Source organism: Acromyrmex echinatior, unplaced genomic scaffold, assembly GCF_024713525.1.
Source record: "Acromyrmex echinatior isolate Ae372 unplaced genomic scaffold, ASM2471352v2 Scaffold27, whole genome shotgun sequence".
In the NCBI taxonomy this organism is placed as follows: domain Eukaryota; kingdom Metazoa; phylum Arthropoda; class Insecta; order Hymenoptera; family Formicidae; genus Acromyrmex; species Acromyrmex echinatior.
In genome coordinates, this window is record NW_028259061.1 from 69552 (window position 1) to 87749 (window position 18198).

The 18198-nt window shown below is 33.3% G+C and overlaps 1 protein-coding gene and 2 long non-coding RNA genes across 3 annotated transcripts in view; 2 read left to right on the forward strand and 1 right to left on the reverse strand.

Annotated features, from left to right (window-relative positions):
• Positions 1–16297, reverse strand: part of Fim (plastin-2 fimbrin) — a 31694-nt gene extending 15397 nt beyond the window's left edge. The window contains exon 1 of the mRNA XM_011054659.2: positions 15802–16297. Coding sequence (XP_011052961.1) covers positions 15802–15852 — 51 coding nt within the window. The 5' untranslated portion in view covers positions 15853–16297. The remainder of the gene's footprint in view (positions 1–15801) is intronic.
• LOC147906481 (uncharacterized) lies at positions 511–14474 on the forward strand. Its single transcript, XR_015548394.1, has 2 exons — positions 511–9194; positions 10004–14474. It is a non-coding gene; the product is annotated as an uncharacterized LOC147906481 (long non-coding RNA).
• Positions 16298–16925: 628 nt separating the features above from the next.
• On the forward strand, positions 16926–18198 carry LOC147906482 (uncharacterized). Its single transcript, XR_015548393.1, has 2 exons — positions 16926–17048; positions 17966–18198. It is a non-coding gene; the product is annotated as an uncharacterized LOC147906482 (long non-coding RNA).

Sequence of the window (18198 nt, forward strand, 5' to 3'; positions counted from 1 at the left end):
ATATATTTATAAATTTATTTTAATATTTTAATATTTTATCTTTAGGAAATGTAAAATAAATAATTAATCTGTCATTTGATATTTACTTAATGGAAAAACAATATAAAATTATTGATAGATTAACTTTATATCAATGAGAGAATATACAAGGTGCGTCCCAAAATTTTCCAAACTTTTTCAATAGGGATAGGTCGGGTGGCGCCATCCGTGTGTTCGATTGCGCGTTTGAAAGGTACATCCCTAGCTGACTTCCAGTAAAAATTTCATGACATTTGGTTCAGTGGAAACGAAGTTATGGCGTCTCAAGTGTCAGTATGTTGTATACATCGGTACGAGAATGAACTTCGAACAAAGAGCCAATATTAAGTTTTGTTTTAAACTTGGTAAAACATTTACCGAAACCCATAATTTGATGAAACAAGTTTATGGTGATAATTGTGTAGCCCGTGCCAGTGTTTATGAGTGGTATACGCGATTCAAGAACGGTCGTGAGGACATAAATGACGACGCACATACAGATCGCCCAAAATCGACAATTAACGAAAATTCCATCGAAGTTTTTATGATTCCAAGGGTATTGTGCACAAAGAATTCGTTCCAGCAGGCCAAACAGTTAATGCTGTATTCTATGTAAGCGTTTTGAAGCGTTTGGTGCACCGCATTCGTCGTATTCGGCCAGAATATCGCGAAGGAGGAAGTTGGCGCTTGTTACACGATAATGCGCCATCTCACCGTTCGACACTTGTCACTGATTTTTTGACTAAAAATCACATTTTAACAATCAACCATTCCCCGTATTCGCCTGATATGGCACCTTGTGACTTCTACCTATTCGGCAAAATGCATTTGTCCATGAAAGGAAAGCGGTATGTGGACGTAGAAGACATCCAAAGGGCTTGTACCACTATTCTGAAGGACGTGCCTTTGAACGACATAAAACACTCATTTGAAATGCTTTTAGATCGTGCCAAACGTTGTATTGAGTCCGACGGGGACTACTTTGAATAAACAATTTGAATTTGAAAAAAAAAGTAAACCGTTGTTGTTTTATTTCAAAAGTTGGGAAAATTTTGGGACGCACCTTGTATACCTTGAAAAATAATATATTTAATTAAAGAATTGGTTTTAAAAGATCCAAATCCAATTTTTTTAAATCTCAAGTTAAAAAGAAAATGAAGTATAAAATAATGCACTAAAATCTCTCCAAAATCTGTTTAAATTAAAAATAAATATAAAAAAAATAAAGATAAAGTGTCAACAAAACAAATTATAGATTAAACTTTTCAATTCTTATAATCTGTCAACTAAACAAATTAATCCAATAAGTTCTTACGTATAGTATTCTCATAACGAAATCTTATTTTGAAACGGAAACCAGATATACTGCAGGATGTGATATCGCCAGTCAACCACAATGCTGACACAGGACACAACCGCAATGAACAGCTTTAGGAGTAAATGTTCGCTACCATCGATGCGCTATGATGCTATTGCGGTTGAATATGCACTTTTGATGACAATGCACACACATACATATACAGAGTGTCTCGTAATTTTTGGCCAAACGCTTTTGTGTAGATAGAGCGGATTAAATTGACAAAGAGAGGCTACGCTCTACTTTTCATCGATTTTGATCGAACTTGCAGTGATGTTAGAGGAGCCTACGAATACCTGTAAAGCCGTTTCCGTTATAAGTCTTGGAAGCCGAGTAATGAGTATTTAAAAATACATCAAAAATCTGAAAACAGTCTAATATCTCGGAAAGTATGCATTTGTGGGAAAAATGCCTTAGACAAAAGTAATAGGGTTTAATAAAATGTAAAAAATTTTGAAGAAAAATTGTAAAGAATATCCTGAATCCAAATTGATCGAATTTTTTGGCGTAAGCAATGAGCAAAAAAAATCGGAAATAGAGCAAAAAAAATAAATTTTGAAAAATATGTACTTGATTTTTCATTTGTTCCTTTTTTTCTTTGTGGCTGTGCTAACTTTAGTTTATAATAGTTAGTTCTTAAACTAAACAGCTATAGATTTTAGCGAATCGGTTGGAGCAAAAAAATCGGAAATAGAGCAAAAAATTAGCAAAAAACATAGTAAAATAGGTCGTACGTTTGATTTCGTTGAAATGGCTGTGCCAGCTTAATAGACGTGACTCTTTTTCTTTATAGTACGATTCCCTACACGCTCTCGAAGTTTTGACATTTAAATTCCAAACACCCTGTATACTGCAGGTTTGCTGACGTGCACCTGCCATTGCATCTTGCGCGAGTTGATAAATATTGGTTCAGGCGATTTTGTTTTACAACGACATCACATTTTACTCCGGCGCTCTCATATTACATTGCTTGATTCACGACATGATTCGATTTGCAACTCACATTTGCGAAAGTGAGACCTGACGCGATATCAGGGTTAATGACAGGCATAAATTATACGAATGGCCTATTCACTCGCAGTAGCAAGTAAATCGATCGACATGTGCTGCAACGTTTACAGACTTCGCATCTATGATATTCTTCTCCCATTATAATCATATGCACAAATTAGTAATCACGTTGCAAAATGCATGAAACGCAATCATAAAAAATAAATATAGCTAAATAGACATTTAAATTGTGATTACTGAATAAAATCATTCATAAAGGATTCACTATATATATATATAAGCGCTCCATTTAATAATATATTATTATTATTGGATTTTAAATCTTAAAAAATGTACGCGTTATTGTGTAATATCATTTTCATGAATCGTGAATCATTGAAATATTCCTTTAGATGATTTCATTTTCTAGAATCGATGATCAACGCGAACGATGACCACAATAATCTTTTCAATGACTCAAGATCATATACGAGCGATTTTCTTTCTCGTGGATCATTATGGAAGCATATATATATCGATGCGATACAATTTGTGAATGGTGACTCATGAACTTTAGACAAGCAATTTTTTTCTTTGTGTATTATTTATTCGTGTGTGTATATGTGTATGTGTATATATATATATATATATATAAGGTAAATAATTGTTTGCTTTTATATATATATATATATATATAGCAAACAATTACTTACCTAATAAAAAAATTATTCTGCATTTAATTACTCACCAGTGTTTAAAAAGAAAAGAAAAAGGCGACATTATTTCATCAAAACAAAATAATATTTTATGTCATCGTGAACATTAATTATCATTAGAAATAGATTCTAATAATGATCTTTAGCTTCTTCGAGGAAAAAAGCGATGAAAAGAACAAAAATGACTTTTAAACTTTATTTGTCATAAATTTCTTTTTTATAAAACTGAATAGCGTTTTTTTAATTAAAGCGATTATTACGCATAACACGAATGCATTATACATTGCATAATGGAGAAAACGGATGAAACAATCAAAGAAGCAACATCAAACGTGATCTAGATAAAGCACACTCGTTACGAAAGTCACGGAAGTGAAATCGGTACGATCGCTTAATGAATCATCGAATCCAAATGTAATGAGCCAGTGACGTCAAATCAAACATTCGTAAGTTCCGACCGTGTGACTCACATCATTCACGAACTCTTAAGCAAGATCAATAGCTGAGTGTTTTTTCCATAATCGTTAACTGTTTCCGACGTTATCAATTTCGACTTCCCGAATAGTTATCTGACGCATTCTAATGCGGACACGACGGCGCCATGAATAACATTAATAAGCATAAAATATTTTATTAATAGTAACTACATTTTTTTCAGAAAATTTATATTCCATATAAGGTGCAGTCGTTTTATTACGTTAAGATAACCATTTATCATTTTCAAATAATCGAAAGATCGATTATACCTAAGTATATGATTCATCGCAGAATGGATTGCAAATAAAATGTTTCAGTAACGTATATAAATACTATTATACATCATTAATTTCTTTTAAGTCATATCTAATTATAGCAATTAAAATTGAATTAATACAATCGTGTATAATTAATCAATCGAACATAATAATTTTTATATAAGAATGCTAAAAACAATAATAAATAATTTATCAGAATTAATTAAAACTCTATATTTATATTATAATAATGGAAAACTAAAACCATATTTTTATAATAATTGCATACTGACTATCGCCTTCAGAAAATGAAATCTGTATGTTTAAATGAAATATAAGCAAACATCAGTCGCATATCGTATACTCTTATTATTCACAATTTTAATATATTATATGACAATTTCGCAAGTTGTCAGTCTACAGAATTCGAACTCATCAGAAGCATCGTCTACGACGTTTTATTAATTTAATACGAGAGCAAATCAATAAGTTTTTAGAAAAACATAGTAAAACACATTTTTTTTGATCGATTTATTTTTATTTCTCAACATAATCTCCTTTCATCTCGATACACTTGATCCAACTTTTTCAAGCCATCCGAATAATATGATTTGTTCAATCCTTCAAAATAAGCCCCCGTTTTGGCGATCAGCTGCTCTCTAGTGGTGAATCTCTTTCCTCCGAACTATTTCTTCAGATTTGGAAACAGGAAATAGTCGCAGAAGGCTAAATATGCTGGATAGGGAAGCAATTCGTAGCGGAATTCGTTGAATTTGGCCATCGGTGTCGGGCACGTGTGAACCCGTGCATTGTCTTGATGGAAGAGCACTTTCTTCTTCGCCAAATGGGGACATTTTTTCTCTAAAATGTTGTTGAACGGTCCAATAAGGCTGCGTAGTAATCGCCATTGATCGTTTGCTTCGACGGAAGACAATCGATATGAATTATACCGCGTGCATCCCAAAAAACTGTGGCCATCACTCGGCCGACTTCACGGTCTTCGCCTTCTTCGGAACTGGTTCACTCGGTGAAGTCCATTGTTTTGACTTCCTTCGTTTCGGGTGTGAAGTAATGGATCCATATTTCGCCCACAGTAATGAATCGACTCAGAAATTCATCTGGATTACGTTGAAACATCTCCAAACATTGTTTTGAATCGTCACACGATCGCGTTTATGGTCCACAGTGAGCAAATGCGGTACCCATCTTGCCGATAGCTTTTTCATACCCAATTGTTCGTGCAAAATTGAAATCACTGTGCCATGTGATATGCCTGCGGCCTCAACAAGCTCGCGCACTTTCACTCGTCGATCAGGCAAAACAATATCGTGGACTTTATCGATGAGATTTCTGGCGTAGCAATCTCAATTGGACGTCCCGAACGGAGCATCACATGTGGATGTACGACCACGTTTAAATTCATTCACCCAATTGTATACAGTCGCAAACGCTGGTGCAGATGTGTTATGAACATTATCCAACTCGGCTTTGATTTCTTTCGGCGTTAAACCGTTTCATATGTAGATGTTTGATCACTGCACGAAACTCGTTTTTTTCCATTTTGCAAAAAATATAAAGGTTGTTCGCTTTAATCGTCTACAGAAATGAAACTACGCGATGAATTCCGCTCAAAATTTGAGTAATCAGCTGAAAGATGCTATTTGTCAAAAAGTAATGTGATATGACTGCGAGTGCCTTCTGATAGATTTTCTAAAAACTTATTGCCCTCATATTTCCGTCAGTAAAACTCTTTCCTTCCTTGAGCTCTGCGCAAAAAGAAAAACTGGACAATATGTCTACACTGTTCCTTGCGGCATTTGATGAAGAATTTGTACTGCAGTTAGACCACGACTTCCACTTCTGCCATTAGCTGTACTAATAATTGACTGCGAGAAAATGACAAAACAATGAACACGATGACGGTAACGACAATGACGACGTAGGACGACGGACGGATGGATGCGTGCAGATAAATTCTCATGTCAAGAGTCTGTCCTATTTAACTCAAATGTAATCTACCTAATAAGTCTAAGTGCTAAGGATCCGGAATTACGTATGGGATTCATTATCTAGTATTCTCTAGTTATATCTAGTACTGTGAAATTAATTAAATATCAAATCGCTCGGTGAACAATTAGCATACCAACGCGTATGTTTCGCGTGATTAAATTAAGTAACGGTATTGCACGGAACGGTGAGTGCGCAATTAGAAAAGTAACGTGGGAATTTTATTTTTTTCTACCTGCTTTGTTTTCTTTCTGTACATACGTGTGCTTATTCTATGTTTATTTATAATTCGCAGGATTGTTTTTCATGATAAACACAGGTTAATAATAAGGTTTTATATTTAAAAAGAGGGTATTATAGGTGATATGATATTTATGCAGTGAGCATTCGTGAATGTTATTTTCACCTCAATGCATGACCTGTTTATCTCTTTTGCTGATGCAAAAATAAAGGCTGAATTTCAATTAGATGACAAAAGAGTAAGTGAATGAAATGGAGTTGTGCACGATTAAAATATGACGATACTCAACACTGTCACGCAGTCAAATCGTTAGCTCGAGCGAACTTATTAGCCACTGTGACCCAAGTCCCGCAAGAAGATATATTCGTTGCCTGACTCATCAATTTGTAACATCTCATTTACCCATAAAGGATAATCATCTTGATAATTCGATCTTTTAGTATCACGAGAGACGGGAGATTAGTACCTATATGAGAGAGAACTAATATGTATGTGTGTGTATATATATATATATATATATATCTACGATTATGTATATATATTTGTTAATTTATTACTTAAATGTTCTCTGTATAAATAAATAAATTTAAAAATATCGTTACCTTAACATTCTATTAAACATTATATTAAAGAATAAATTTCATGTTATAATAATAATTTCAGAGTTGTAATTTAAATAAAAAAACCGATTATTGTAATTATTCTCTAATGTAATAATTATTCTTTGGGAAATATCAAGACATTTTTTTTTTTAATATAATTAATCTTTTTTAAATTTTGAGTGAAAATATAATATAAGTATCTACTATTCGAATGTATATTGTTTGATTGAATAATTTAACTTATGTTCTTATAAAGTTTGACATGCAAAATGATTTTGATATTCATTAAAATATTATATATATACATGTGTGTGTGTGTGTGTGTGTGTGTGTGTGTGTGTGTGTGTGTGTGTGTGTGTGTAAAGCGAAATCAATGTTAAAATTTTTACAAAGCTGTCACAATTAAATTCTACATCAAATTGTAATCGAAAAAGTTGTTGTTTAGAATTCGTGTCTCAGTCTCGGTCTCAGTTCTTGAAATCGGTTCTCGAGAGGATTTCGTGCGCGCAACTATAAAAATGCCTTGTTTCATCGAATTTTATCTTATCTGAAATACGGAACTTCACCGTGTGCCGAGAAAGGATTAATTATAACTACATGGCGTAATTAAGGAGCTAAGCGTGAGAACCAAACCGACAAAGAATACACGTACGCTCAACAATATAAACACATATTCGTATACCCGGGTGTTCTTTACGTGAGAATTAGCTCCAAGACGTGCATTGTACGAAGCTGAGAAAGGAATCAGCCACGTTTTTGACATTTTTATATCTTCTTCAGAAGCGATGCTACCGCGAATAAATCGATGTTTTATTTTGCTTCGCGATTCTTAGTAAAGGAAGTGACCAATATTGCAACTTGTCTTTAATGTCATGTTAAGGCGAAACAATGGCAAAAGCATTTATCATGTAGACATAATTGTTATTCGATTAAACTGTATTTGTTTACTTAAGTAGCAACAAAATAAAGGTATATAATTATAATACAATGAGATTATTTCTATTTATATTAATTATTCTTATTTCACGTCATACGATAGAAAATGATCTAATCTTTCTTTTAATATAAAATATAATTTGTAAAAAATCATTCGTTAAAATTTTATTTAAATCAACAGATCAATTTTTTAAATTTAAAAAACTTTTTTAACATTATTTACAAAGTAAATAACATGTATTATCGTTTTCACACAGCGAATGATTTTTTAAAAATTAATATTATATAATAAATTGTATTAATTATATTACTTTTTATTAAAAAAATAGTATCAAATAAAAATATTTTTTAACTTCGTTGGATATTTGTATAAATATCCGTAACTTCTAATTGGGACGTTGAAATCTTAAGTTTAAAGTGACACTTGTGTAGTCCGCACGTTCATTTTATTGAAGGACTTTACATTTGAACTCGAGCTGCTCGCAATATATGACGGAGTATAGATGATGTCGTCGAAAAGGATCGCAGACAGAATTCAAAGATTAATTTTCTCTGGCTGGCAAGAAGAGGTTCTCGAGTTATAAGTTTTCCCATCATAACGACCGCATTCATGGTACAGCATTCTCGTTAGTCAAATCTATCGCAGAATTCTTCGTGGATTGCATTTCCGACGTGGAGCCAACTCGAACAAGGAAAACATTATGCATTTACATATGTTGATGGTAAAAAACCATATTAATGGTTAAAAAATTCGTTGTGTGATTGCATTAAATAGATTAAATACAAGTGAAAAACATAATATTGTACAAAATTTGATTCGTTAAATATCAAAAAGCAATCGCGAAAAAATTTTTCTATCATTTTATCTTTATTATATTATTTAAATTTCTATTTTTAATTTATACGTACACATAAATTGACTCCCACCGATTTTATAAAATTTTTATAACAATATTACTTTAATTATTATAACAATTTTTATAATAATCTTTTTGGAATGTTAAGTGTTTTATATACTAAGTGAAATATTTGTTACTGTTAAGTATGTCGCATAATAATAACTCAGCGCTGTTATAGCAATAAATTCCTTACATAAGTTATCTTCAAGGTGACGAGAAAACAGTAGTCTTTCTTCATTAGATAAATCGGATATATAAGAAATAAATTTATAATTGTATAATTGAATATAAAAACTAAATTTATAATTGTATAATAAAATAAAATAAAATTTTCATAAATAGTGCATATAAAATGGATCAATATCATCTTCAAAATAATCAATCATTGAGAACCACTGACTGGGAAATTACGTGCAACGCGGGCATTATGCGACCTAGGCACAGTTGCGCAACGATTTTACTTTTAAGCAGTCGATCGCGGCCCATTTACTATTCCAGCAGCATGCAATTGCATAACAATCGTAGCAGTCTGCTACGTAATATCTGCACTGTAGTTGAGCAATAATCGAGGTAGAAGGTATTGTCAGCCGTAAATGATAAGAGAGCTTTATGGTAGCCGCGCCTATTTACACAAGTCGCTTCACATAAAAATTCGAGGAATGTTTTAGAACTGTTATCTACAATAGTAAATATTGTAAGATAATTATTACATTAATTTTGTATAGACTAATACTTATTTCAATTTCAAAATCGTAGACAACGTGTGGATAATATGTCATTATCGTTTCATTTATGATATCACAATAGTATTTCTGACCTTTATGAAATTTTTAATATAATACTGTTATTATTTATACAAAGTGTGCATTTAATAATAACTTTAAAAATAAATTTCTACTTGAAAAAATACGTAGCAAATCTTTAAAAATATAAGTGCTAGTTTTCAATATAACTTCGTGCTCATCTTGTCTGTTCTAATTTAATCGACAGTATGTAAAATATTTCCCATTTGCCAATGTCATGCGCGTAATTATGCATTAATTTCATGCTCACGAAGCTATGAAATAATTTTGGCTCGATTACATGGTTTAATCTAACGATATCTCAAGAATTTCTGACGCGTGAAATATACCTGTTAATAAATTGCACTCTCTTCTATACAGTTGTTATACAATTACTAGTAAACTTACTTTTAATTGCTATTTCAATTAATTGTTATAAAGAGCAATATATTAACGAGAACATAGAAATATATGTATATGCACGTATTTAAAAATATATAAAATAGTGCGATTGGCAATTTAATCTCACTTTATCACGCACATAGTATCCATGTGAGTTAAATAATTTTATAAAAAAGATAACTAAATTGAATAAATATAAGCGGTAATCGAAATTAATTACTTAAATTATATCTTAGAATTAGATTTACGTAAGCAAAGTTAAATTGCCGTCAATATTTTTGTCAATATTTTTGTTCTCATTGTAATCACGTGCATATAGAATGAACCAGATGTTATTTATTCACTGCGGTCGGTCTCCCGCTGTTTTTATGAAAGACCAACGGCGTGGTTTCTGGATAAGAAAAGAACGGCACGTGCCAACGCGGCGACATGGCCTCCGGTGGCCGCTCGAACACGTGTTCCAGAATTTAGTCTGGACTCTGGAGGTAACCTTTCTGCAGTGTGCATGTATGCACTGCTTATTACAGATCTGACGTAAGTAATATGCATGCATTCACAATACTATGCATACGTGTATCACACAACTGTGCATGTATTTCGTAACAAAATAATAATAATTTCTTATGCAATTATTTTAATATTTCGTAACAAAATATTGGTAATAATAATTTCTTATATAATTATTTTAATATTGACGGAACCAATTTTTACATTTAAATGACACATTTTTATATTCTCATCGACTATGTTTTCCTTATGATTGATAAGTTTTTCTAGAGTAAGAAAGTGATTTGCTTACTCTTAAATTTAAATTCCATTTCTTTATTAGTATACCCAGAATTCTTCATACGATCTTTCGTAACCTCCATGTGAATAGATCTCATTACTCTGGGAATAACTTAACACTAAGGTTTTTTTCTTTTGAGAAGATGAGAAGTCTTGTTATTTAATTATATGAATTTATTTCTGAAGAGGATTAAATCACACAGTCGAAACATGTTAAATGTATAGTTATAGTGTACGAAGTAAAATATCAGATTTTTTTATGTACAATTGAAAAATATTCTACGGGAGAATCCTTTAACAATTTGTTTATTTATTATTGTTAAAATATTATTAAATTGTACACACACACACACACACACACACACACACACACACACACGAAACTTCAATTCTCTCTAGCTTTTTGAATAAATTAATTAAATTTTGATAAAATAATTAAAATAATATAAATTATTTTTTAAATTCATAATTTATTCTCTTGTAATTATTGGTTTTTCCACAAACTACGAAGAATTTTAAGATCACAGTGACTGAATTTCATTTACTCGCTTCTAAATTTCTATGTGTCGATGATTCTCCTACATTAATTAAGAATGAATAAAAGAAAAAGAAATAAATAAACGATTTTAATTTTGGAGGCTATGAAGCTAAAGGAATATTCTTCTCATTTATTCTCATATCAACTATAAAATAGTGCGATATCAAAAAATTTGTTACGTCGACATGGTGAACTGCCTTCGGTAGCAAATAAAGCGCGAAATTCCGGAATCAAATGTCGAATAGGAAATACGAGCGAAACGCGAGACCCAAGAACTTGATTTCATGCATGCACTTTTGCTTATTCCTTGTTTGACTCTTTTTATCACATTGTTTTATTTCCAATAATCTACAAAAAATTTTAGATGATAATAACAGATCCTTTTACGGTTAATTTTAATATAAATTTAATTACAATTTAATACAATTTACTTAATACAAATTTAATTAAATATTATATTAAATATTGAAAATTGAGGCATGCGAAATAAATTTAAAAAATGTACTATGACAGTAAAATTTTTTTTCAATGTGAAATAAATTTTAATAAAAAAATTCTATTTAAAACTTAATTATAAAAAAATGTGGAAACATTAAGGATATTAAACTCTGTAGACAATAGCCATTTCCATTTAATCGAAAAAAAATCTAATACCAACACAGTAAAAATGAATGTTCCATAAATTCCATATATTCATGAAAATGTCCGCTGTCAGTATACTTGTCTGATTTCATCAATTTAAGCATTAATATGTATATAATGTGCTCTTTTATTCATTTACAAAACAGTCTAATGTATGCTGATATATTTTAAATTCCCTGTTCTAATATACATCTCACGATTCTGCATACGCTGAGATTATGCGTAAGGGTTGGGAGTCACCCCATTAGTCAGAGCGATGCTGCAAGAAGGTGGTGTATACGTAGATGATCCTTTGGAAAAGCACTGATGCGCGTCGCCCATAGAACTGTCTCTCTTTTGTTATTTGTTTTTTTAATGTCTTAGCGGAACAAGTGAGCATCAATTCTTACATTTTTATTTGTTACTCATTTACTAAAGAGTTGCCAAAAAAAAACTGTTGCTGTTTTGTTACTGTTTTTTTAAATAATTATGTTCCGCTAAAGGAAGTTAACGGAACAATATATATATATATATATATGTGTGTGTGTATATATAATAACGAAATTACTTAAAAGTAACGTAGAAATTTGTTGCTAATTTGTTGCTATCAAAATATTCAAGTTTCGAATGAGTTACTTGCGAAATAAATGTAAATATATCGAGCAAATTTCTGAGCGTGTAGGCGATATAAAGATAAAGTACCAGCACAAAATTTGTTGCTAGCATATAATTTCAAATTTATGGAATTGGATCTGTGAAGTTTGCACGACGTTCTATTAATATAAAAAAAATAACGTCAGTTCAGTAGTACTTTCTCTTTTTCCATAATTTTACAGTTCTTTGTAAAAATAAAAGAACATGGCATGTTTTTAAGAGACTATATCAGATACAAAGAGTAATAATAGCAAAATAATTAAAGTGAAACTAACAGGTGTTGTATTAAATGTCAAGCGTAACAAGGGCGTGTAAGAAGCAGTAAAAATACTAATTATGAACTGATCTGATATTATGGATTGTTTCTCGCGCAAAAAAGAACTGTCCGTCACCCCGCAAACGCAAGCGTATTCTATCGGGTTTATCGGTCGGACTTTAAAGTGCAGAGTGTGCGATGATTCAGCGTCATGTCATAGGGGTTGCCCTTGATGTGCTCTTACTCACAGTTTCGCGACGCAGGATGTAGGAAGGGATTGCGTCTCTCGTACACCGGTAACGCGATCAATAAGATAATTGAAGACTTTCTCGACGATGTAACTTCTCCGGCGGAAGGGAGTAATTTCGCTATCTCGCTCATACTAGCGCAGGGCCATTGTTTCCAAGACAATCTTCATTTTACACTTTCGAAATTTTATTATTCGAGTAAACAAAGTACACAAAGAAAAAAGACAAGCGCACGTTATCACGCACGAAAGTATCATCCAAATTAGGCTTATGGATTTTTATTATCGTCACAAACTGTGTGCTGTGTAAATGGAAATCAGATTACAAATAGGAACGTTATAAAAATTGATCGTTGACTGTAAATAGATATATTAATTCTACCGTTCTAAAAATGTTGTAAATTGTTAATTCAAATTGGGATTACATTTTACTGAACTAATTTCAAGACTGAAATAACTGTACTTTTGTAGAAATTTATACAATTTTATGCGAACGAATGTGGAAAATTATTTCAAACTTTGCATATTTTCAAGTAAACCTGCTGGGAGAAAATACGGGAAAACATTCCGCAAAAATATTTTCGCGAAAATATATGCTAAAAGATAAATGCATTTTGTGATACCGCTCTGCAATATAATGATTAAAAAAATTTCATCACCGATACTTGAATCCTCTCGCACACATAAATGTATATTTAAAACATCATTTTATTTAGAATCAATTTGTAATTCCAAAAATAATATATTAATTTTAAATGGACTAAAATTCCACACACAAAATAGGAATCGATTGTTGCGTGCAATAAAAAAAAGTAATATTAGAGTAAAAAACAGAATATTTGATATCGGATTCATTTTCCCGATATTACATTAGACCGCAAAGGTGTTATATCGAAAGTCAGGTCGCCTTTCGAACGATCAGAGTCACGGAGGCGAGAGAAAAAACGATCTCGGAAACGAGCTGCTGCGCATTCACAGCCGATCGACCAACCGTGAAAAGCCTGTCGCGGAGAGCAAAGTGCAATCGTGCGGCAACGAGACTGATTGCGCTTCCAAAAGCCGCGGCAAACAGATCTGTGGTTTATCTAATTTGTCTACACGTGAAATGAAGCGTATAAATCAGAACAGTCAGAGATTCAATCCGAAGGGTAAACACGTGTAAACTACAATTGAAAAACGATCTCAATATGAATGTTCAGCTTTCGCTATCTAAAGTTCAACAGATTTCGACAAAGTAAGAATATACGGTAAATTCTAATTCGCATATTATACAGATTAATTTGAAAAGTTGGAAGAAGCTAAAATATTGTTTGGCTTTTATTTTATAAAAGAGACTATTGTTAATAATTTTCGGATTACTATATACATCTATATATATTCGTGAAATTATTAATCATTGTATAATGTTATTATTACATGTTAATGTTATTATCTTAATATCGATAAAACAATGTCGTTGCTTCATGTTATAGTTACGTTCCAGTTTTGGTACAACACACAATCGCTAATAGCGCTCAAAGAATAATATTATTGAATAAGTAAGTAGTGCGTAGGCCGTTATCAATGTTTGGAAATATTTCATCTGTACTATGTATTTAGCTTAACTGCATCGTGCCCATTGCAAAGATGCGTGGGCGAGAGAAGTGATGCATCGATCAAACTTCCTCTACAAATCACTGCGCCAGACTGCACGAGATGTAAACCAACTCGTAAAACGCGCCGCGTGTCTGCTCGTAATCCCAATCAATTAAACTTTCAATCGTTCAAATTTTAATCGTTCAATAATCCTATCAAAGTAAATTTTGTGGAAATATGGAAATTTAAATGTCTCGAGTATTTTGAATACCTCGCACACGGTTTACCGACGTGAAGCGCGTAGAACTGAAGTAATTTATAACATACATTTAACATTTAACAGTCGATTCTTGCTACACAAACATCCACGATAACGAATGTCGTCAATTTTGGGTTTCACGGGCATAACGATCGACGGTAAATATATGTAGATATGAGGAAAACACGAGGAGCATAACCTGCACGTAGCGATATAATGAGTGGTGTATGACGTGTTTAACCTGCCGTTTGTGCGCACCCTGCACGTGCCGCTCCGAATAGTCCGAATGGATCCTGACCGGCTCCGAAACGACCAGGTCACCGATGTTCCTGGCGATTATGCACGCGACCGGTTCGAAACGTTTAACGTTAACTTCCCATTGAACGGTTCTCACATACCACAACAATCGGACCGATCGGAGGGCGTTACCTGTTTCTCGTTTTTTCCTCTTAAGATTACTAAAAATGGTAAGAAGACAATCAAAGATGTATCTCCTAGGATATTTGGAATATAGAACGATATTAAAATTTTGTACAATTGCCTAAGTGCCTCTTTCTCTCTCTCTTCGTTATAATATACATATATAACATTTAATAATAAATCAAATATAATCTCGTATAAATTTTGTGCAATTATTAATTATTATTACGTAATTATTCAAAATGTGAATTATTATATATTAATAATTTTACAATACAATTAAATAATCTGAATTAATTACACGAATTTTGTGATGCTTCAAGGATCTTAAATTATCTATGTAATACATTTGTACGATCGAAAGGAAAATTTCGAAAGGAGATTTGTAAGCTTCGTTTTGCCTGGGGTGAATAGGATCGAATGACTTTTAAAGGACGTTAAACGATCGACGAGACAGAATAGAGGCCCTAAGGCAATACTTCCGAGCGCAAGTCTGGTTACAGAAAGTCTGCGCAGGAGGTGATAGGGCGGCGACACCCGGCGCGGCGTAACGTCGGCTAAAGTCGGCCTTGCGGCCTCTGGCACGAGGGTGGGTTTCCGCGGTGATGATAAAACCGGCGATCGATAAGAAAACCGTGCGATAGTCGGTGCCGCGGCACCGCCGAATCGCGGAAAAGAGAGAAAATCCGCCACCCTCGACAAGCGAGATTCGAAATATGTCAATTAATTGCATGTCAATTAAAGACCCCGTTTTGACTCACCGTTTTGAATTGCTCCAACAGCTCCTGCCGGTCGTCGATCGCGGTGGCCATGTTGCCCGAATATGTAATCCTTCCGCCTTTCCTTTCTCCGCTACGGCACCCGGTCGCTGCTTCTCCCTCACTCTCTCACGCCCTTCGGTTCACTCCCTCTCGCACTCTCTCTCTTCCTCTTTCGATTCGTCCGTCCTTCTCGGCCCGATGACGCCGTATACGTCGTGACACGATACGGCGCGGCGCGCAACGTGCAACGGTCACTCGACGAAGGCAATTTTCTCCCTGGATGTCTTTGCGCCAACACAAACGCGCGATAAATACTCGATACCGATCAGAAACGACCGCTCAGCCGTTTGGCAAAAGCGTTTTTGGAACTCTACGGTTAACCTGCCGGTGTCAAACGCATAACATTCGACACGATCGGAGTCGCAGCTCGCAGCTAGGACTGCTCCGACTGCTGAGAGTGCTGAGTGCTGAGACTGCTGAGACTGTCGAGGATCGGAGCGATACTCCAAACTCCGCGCGGCGTGGCGCGGGCGGTGCGCTCCAGCGAACCGACCGTTGTCGGGGACACGCGAAGATACCCGAAGCGCTTCTGCGCTTGCCGGTAATGCCGGTGCGGGAATTGCGGGATGCCCGACCGACCCGACCCGACAGCCGACAGCCGACAGCCCGACAGTGTCCGGTCGGCTCAGTGCCGCTCGGCTCGGCGACCTCGCTTGTAGTTTGCGATTTTGAATAATGTACACGTGTTATTCTATAAGGTGTTTGAATGTACCTGTACGCCGAATTGTACGGCGTAGAAAGTAAGAATATTCAATTACTGAATTGTACTTGCAGAATTTTTCACTTCTGTATTGTTCGATTACTGTAGTTACGAGCTGAATCAAATAATTCGCTTCAGTTGCGACAGTTGCAACTCACTTCAGTTTGACATATTAATTACAATTTTCTGAAAAACGCAGAATTTTAATTGAATTTAGACCGTATTATTTCTTATACATAGATATTTTCCTAATAATTCTAAAAAGATTTTCATTATTGAATTATTGTTTATTCCAACTCTTATTCTTAAATAATCTCTTATTTATACTATATATAATAATTCTCTTGGAAATATATATATATATATAAAAATATAAAATCACATATATAGATGACATACAATATTTAAAATACTGCCAAAATAAATAATATATTGTAATACACTGTGTGTACAGTTATATTTTATTTTAAAACAGCCATATATACAGGTCAAAAGTCTGGAAACGGTCGAATATCTCGAAAGCAAAACATTTTTGGGAAAAATATTTCAGATAAAAATTGTATACTGAAAGAAAAGATTGGTTGCTGCAGCAAATTAAATGGTTAAATATGGCATAGAATTTTTAAATGACTGCAGCAACCAATCCTATAACATTGCGGATAGGCTAACAACCAACAATTTGCTGTAGCAACCAAAAATTTGCTGTTGCAACCAATTAAAAATGCTGTGCCATATTTTACCATCTAATTTATTGCAACAGTCAATTTTTTTCAGTGTAGGGTTTGAAAAGCTCTATTCACTGATCACATCCTTGGGTGGCGTCGCCAAGGTCAGGTTAAGGTCAAATCGATTTTTTAAAATGGGACATCCTTGTTGATGGCAGAATCTAATAGCTAAATGTTATTCAGGATCATGTCCTGGATAACATTTGTCAAGATCAAGACCATTGGAGATTATTCCTCTTATTTTCATTTTTGCATTAAAAGTTCATTTTTACGTTAAAATGAAAATAAAAAGTACAACCTCCTTTTCAAATCTTGGCAAATATTATCCAGAACATGACTTGAACAGCATTCGAGAGGTTTTAACCGTCAGTCGAACACTGCGTAATGCTAATACCGCGGCGATACTGTAACTTTCAAGCCTTATAACTTGAAAAGTGTTTAATAAAAAATGATTTTATTATAATGTTTTGAAAAGCTCTTGGCACTAGTTATTAGATTCTACCGTCAAAATTAGGACGTTCCATTTAAAAAAATCAATTTGACCTTGGCGATGCCACTCAAGGTCAAATGGATGTGATCAGTGAATAGATCTTTTTAAACATCTTTTTAACCCTACAATTTTTGTCTGAAACATTTTTCTGAAAAATGCTTTGCTTCCGAAACATTCGACCGTTTCCAGACTTTTGATACACCCTTATATAAAAATTAACATAAATAAGAGTTTTATTATTTGATACAAATATTATATAATCGACACGTTTTAACAATTAATATCAAATTAATACTATTGATCTTAAATAATTCATATAATTAATTCACTGCCTAATGTATAATGTAATTTATTTATAGTACCTTAATAATTTATGATTTATCTTGTAAAAGCTTCTACATTTTTAATAAAATTATGGACAA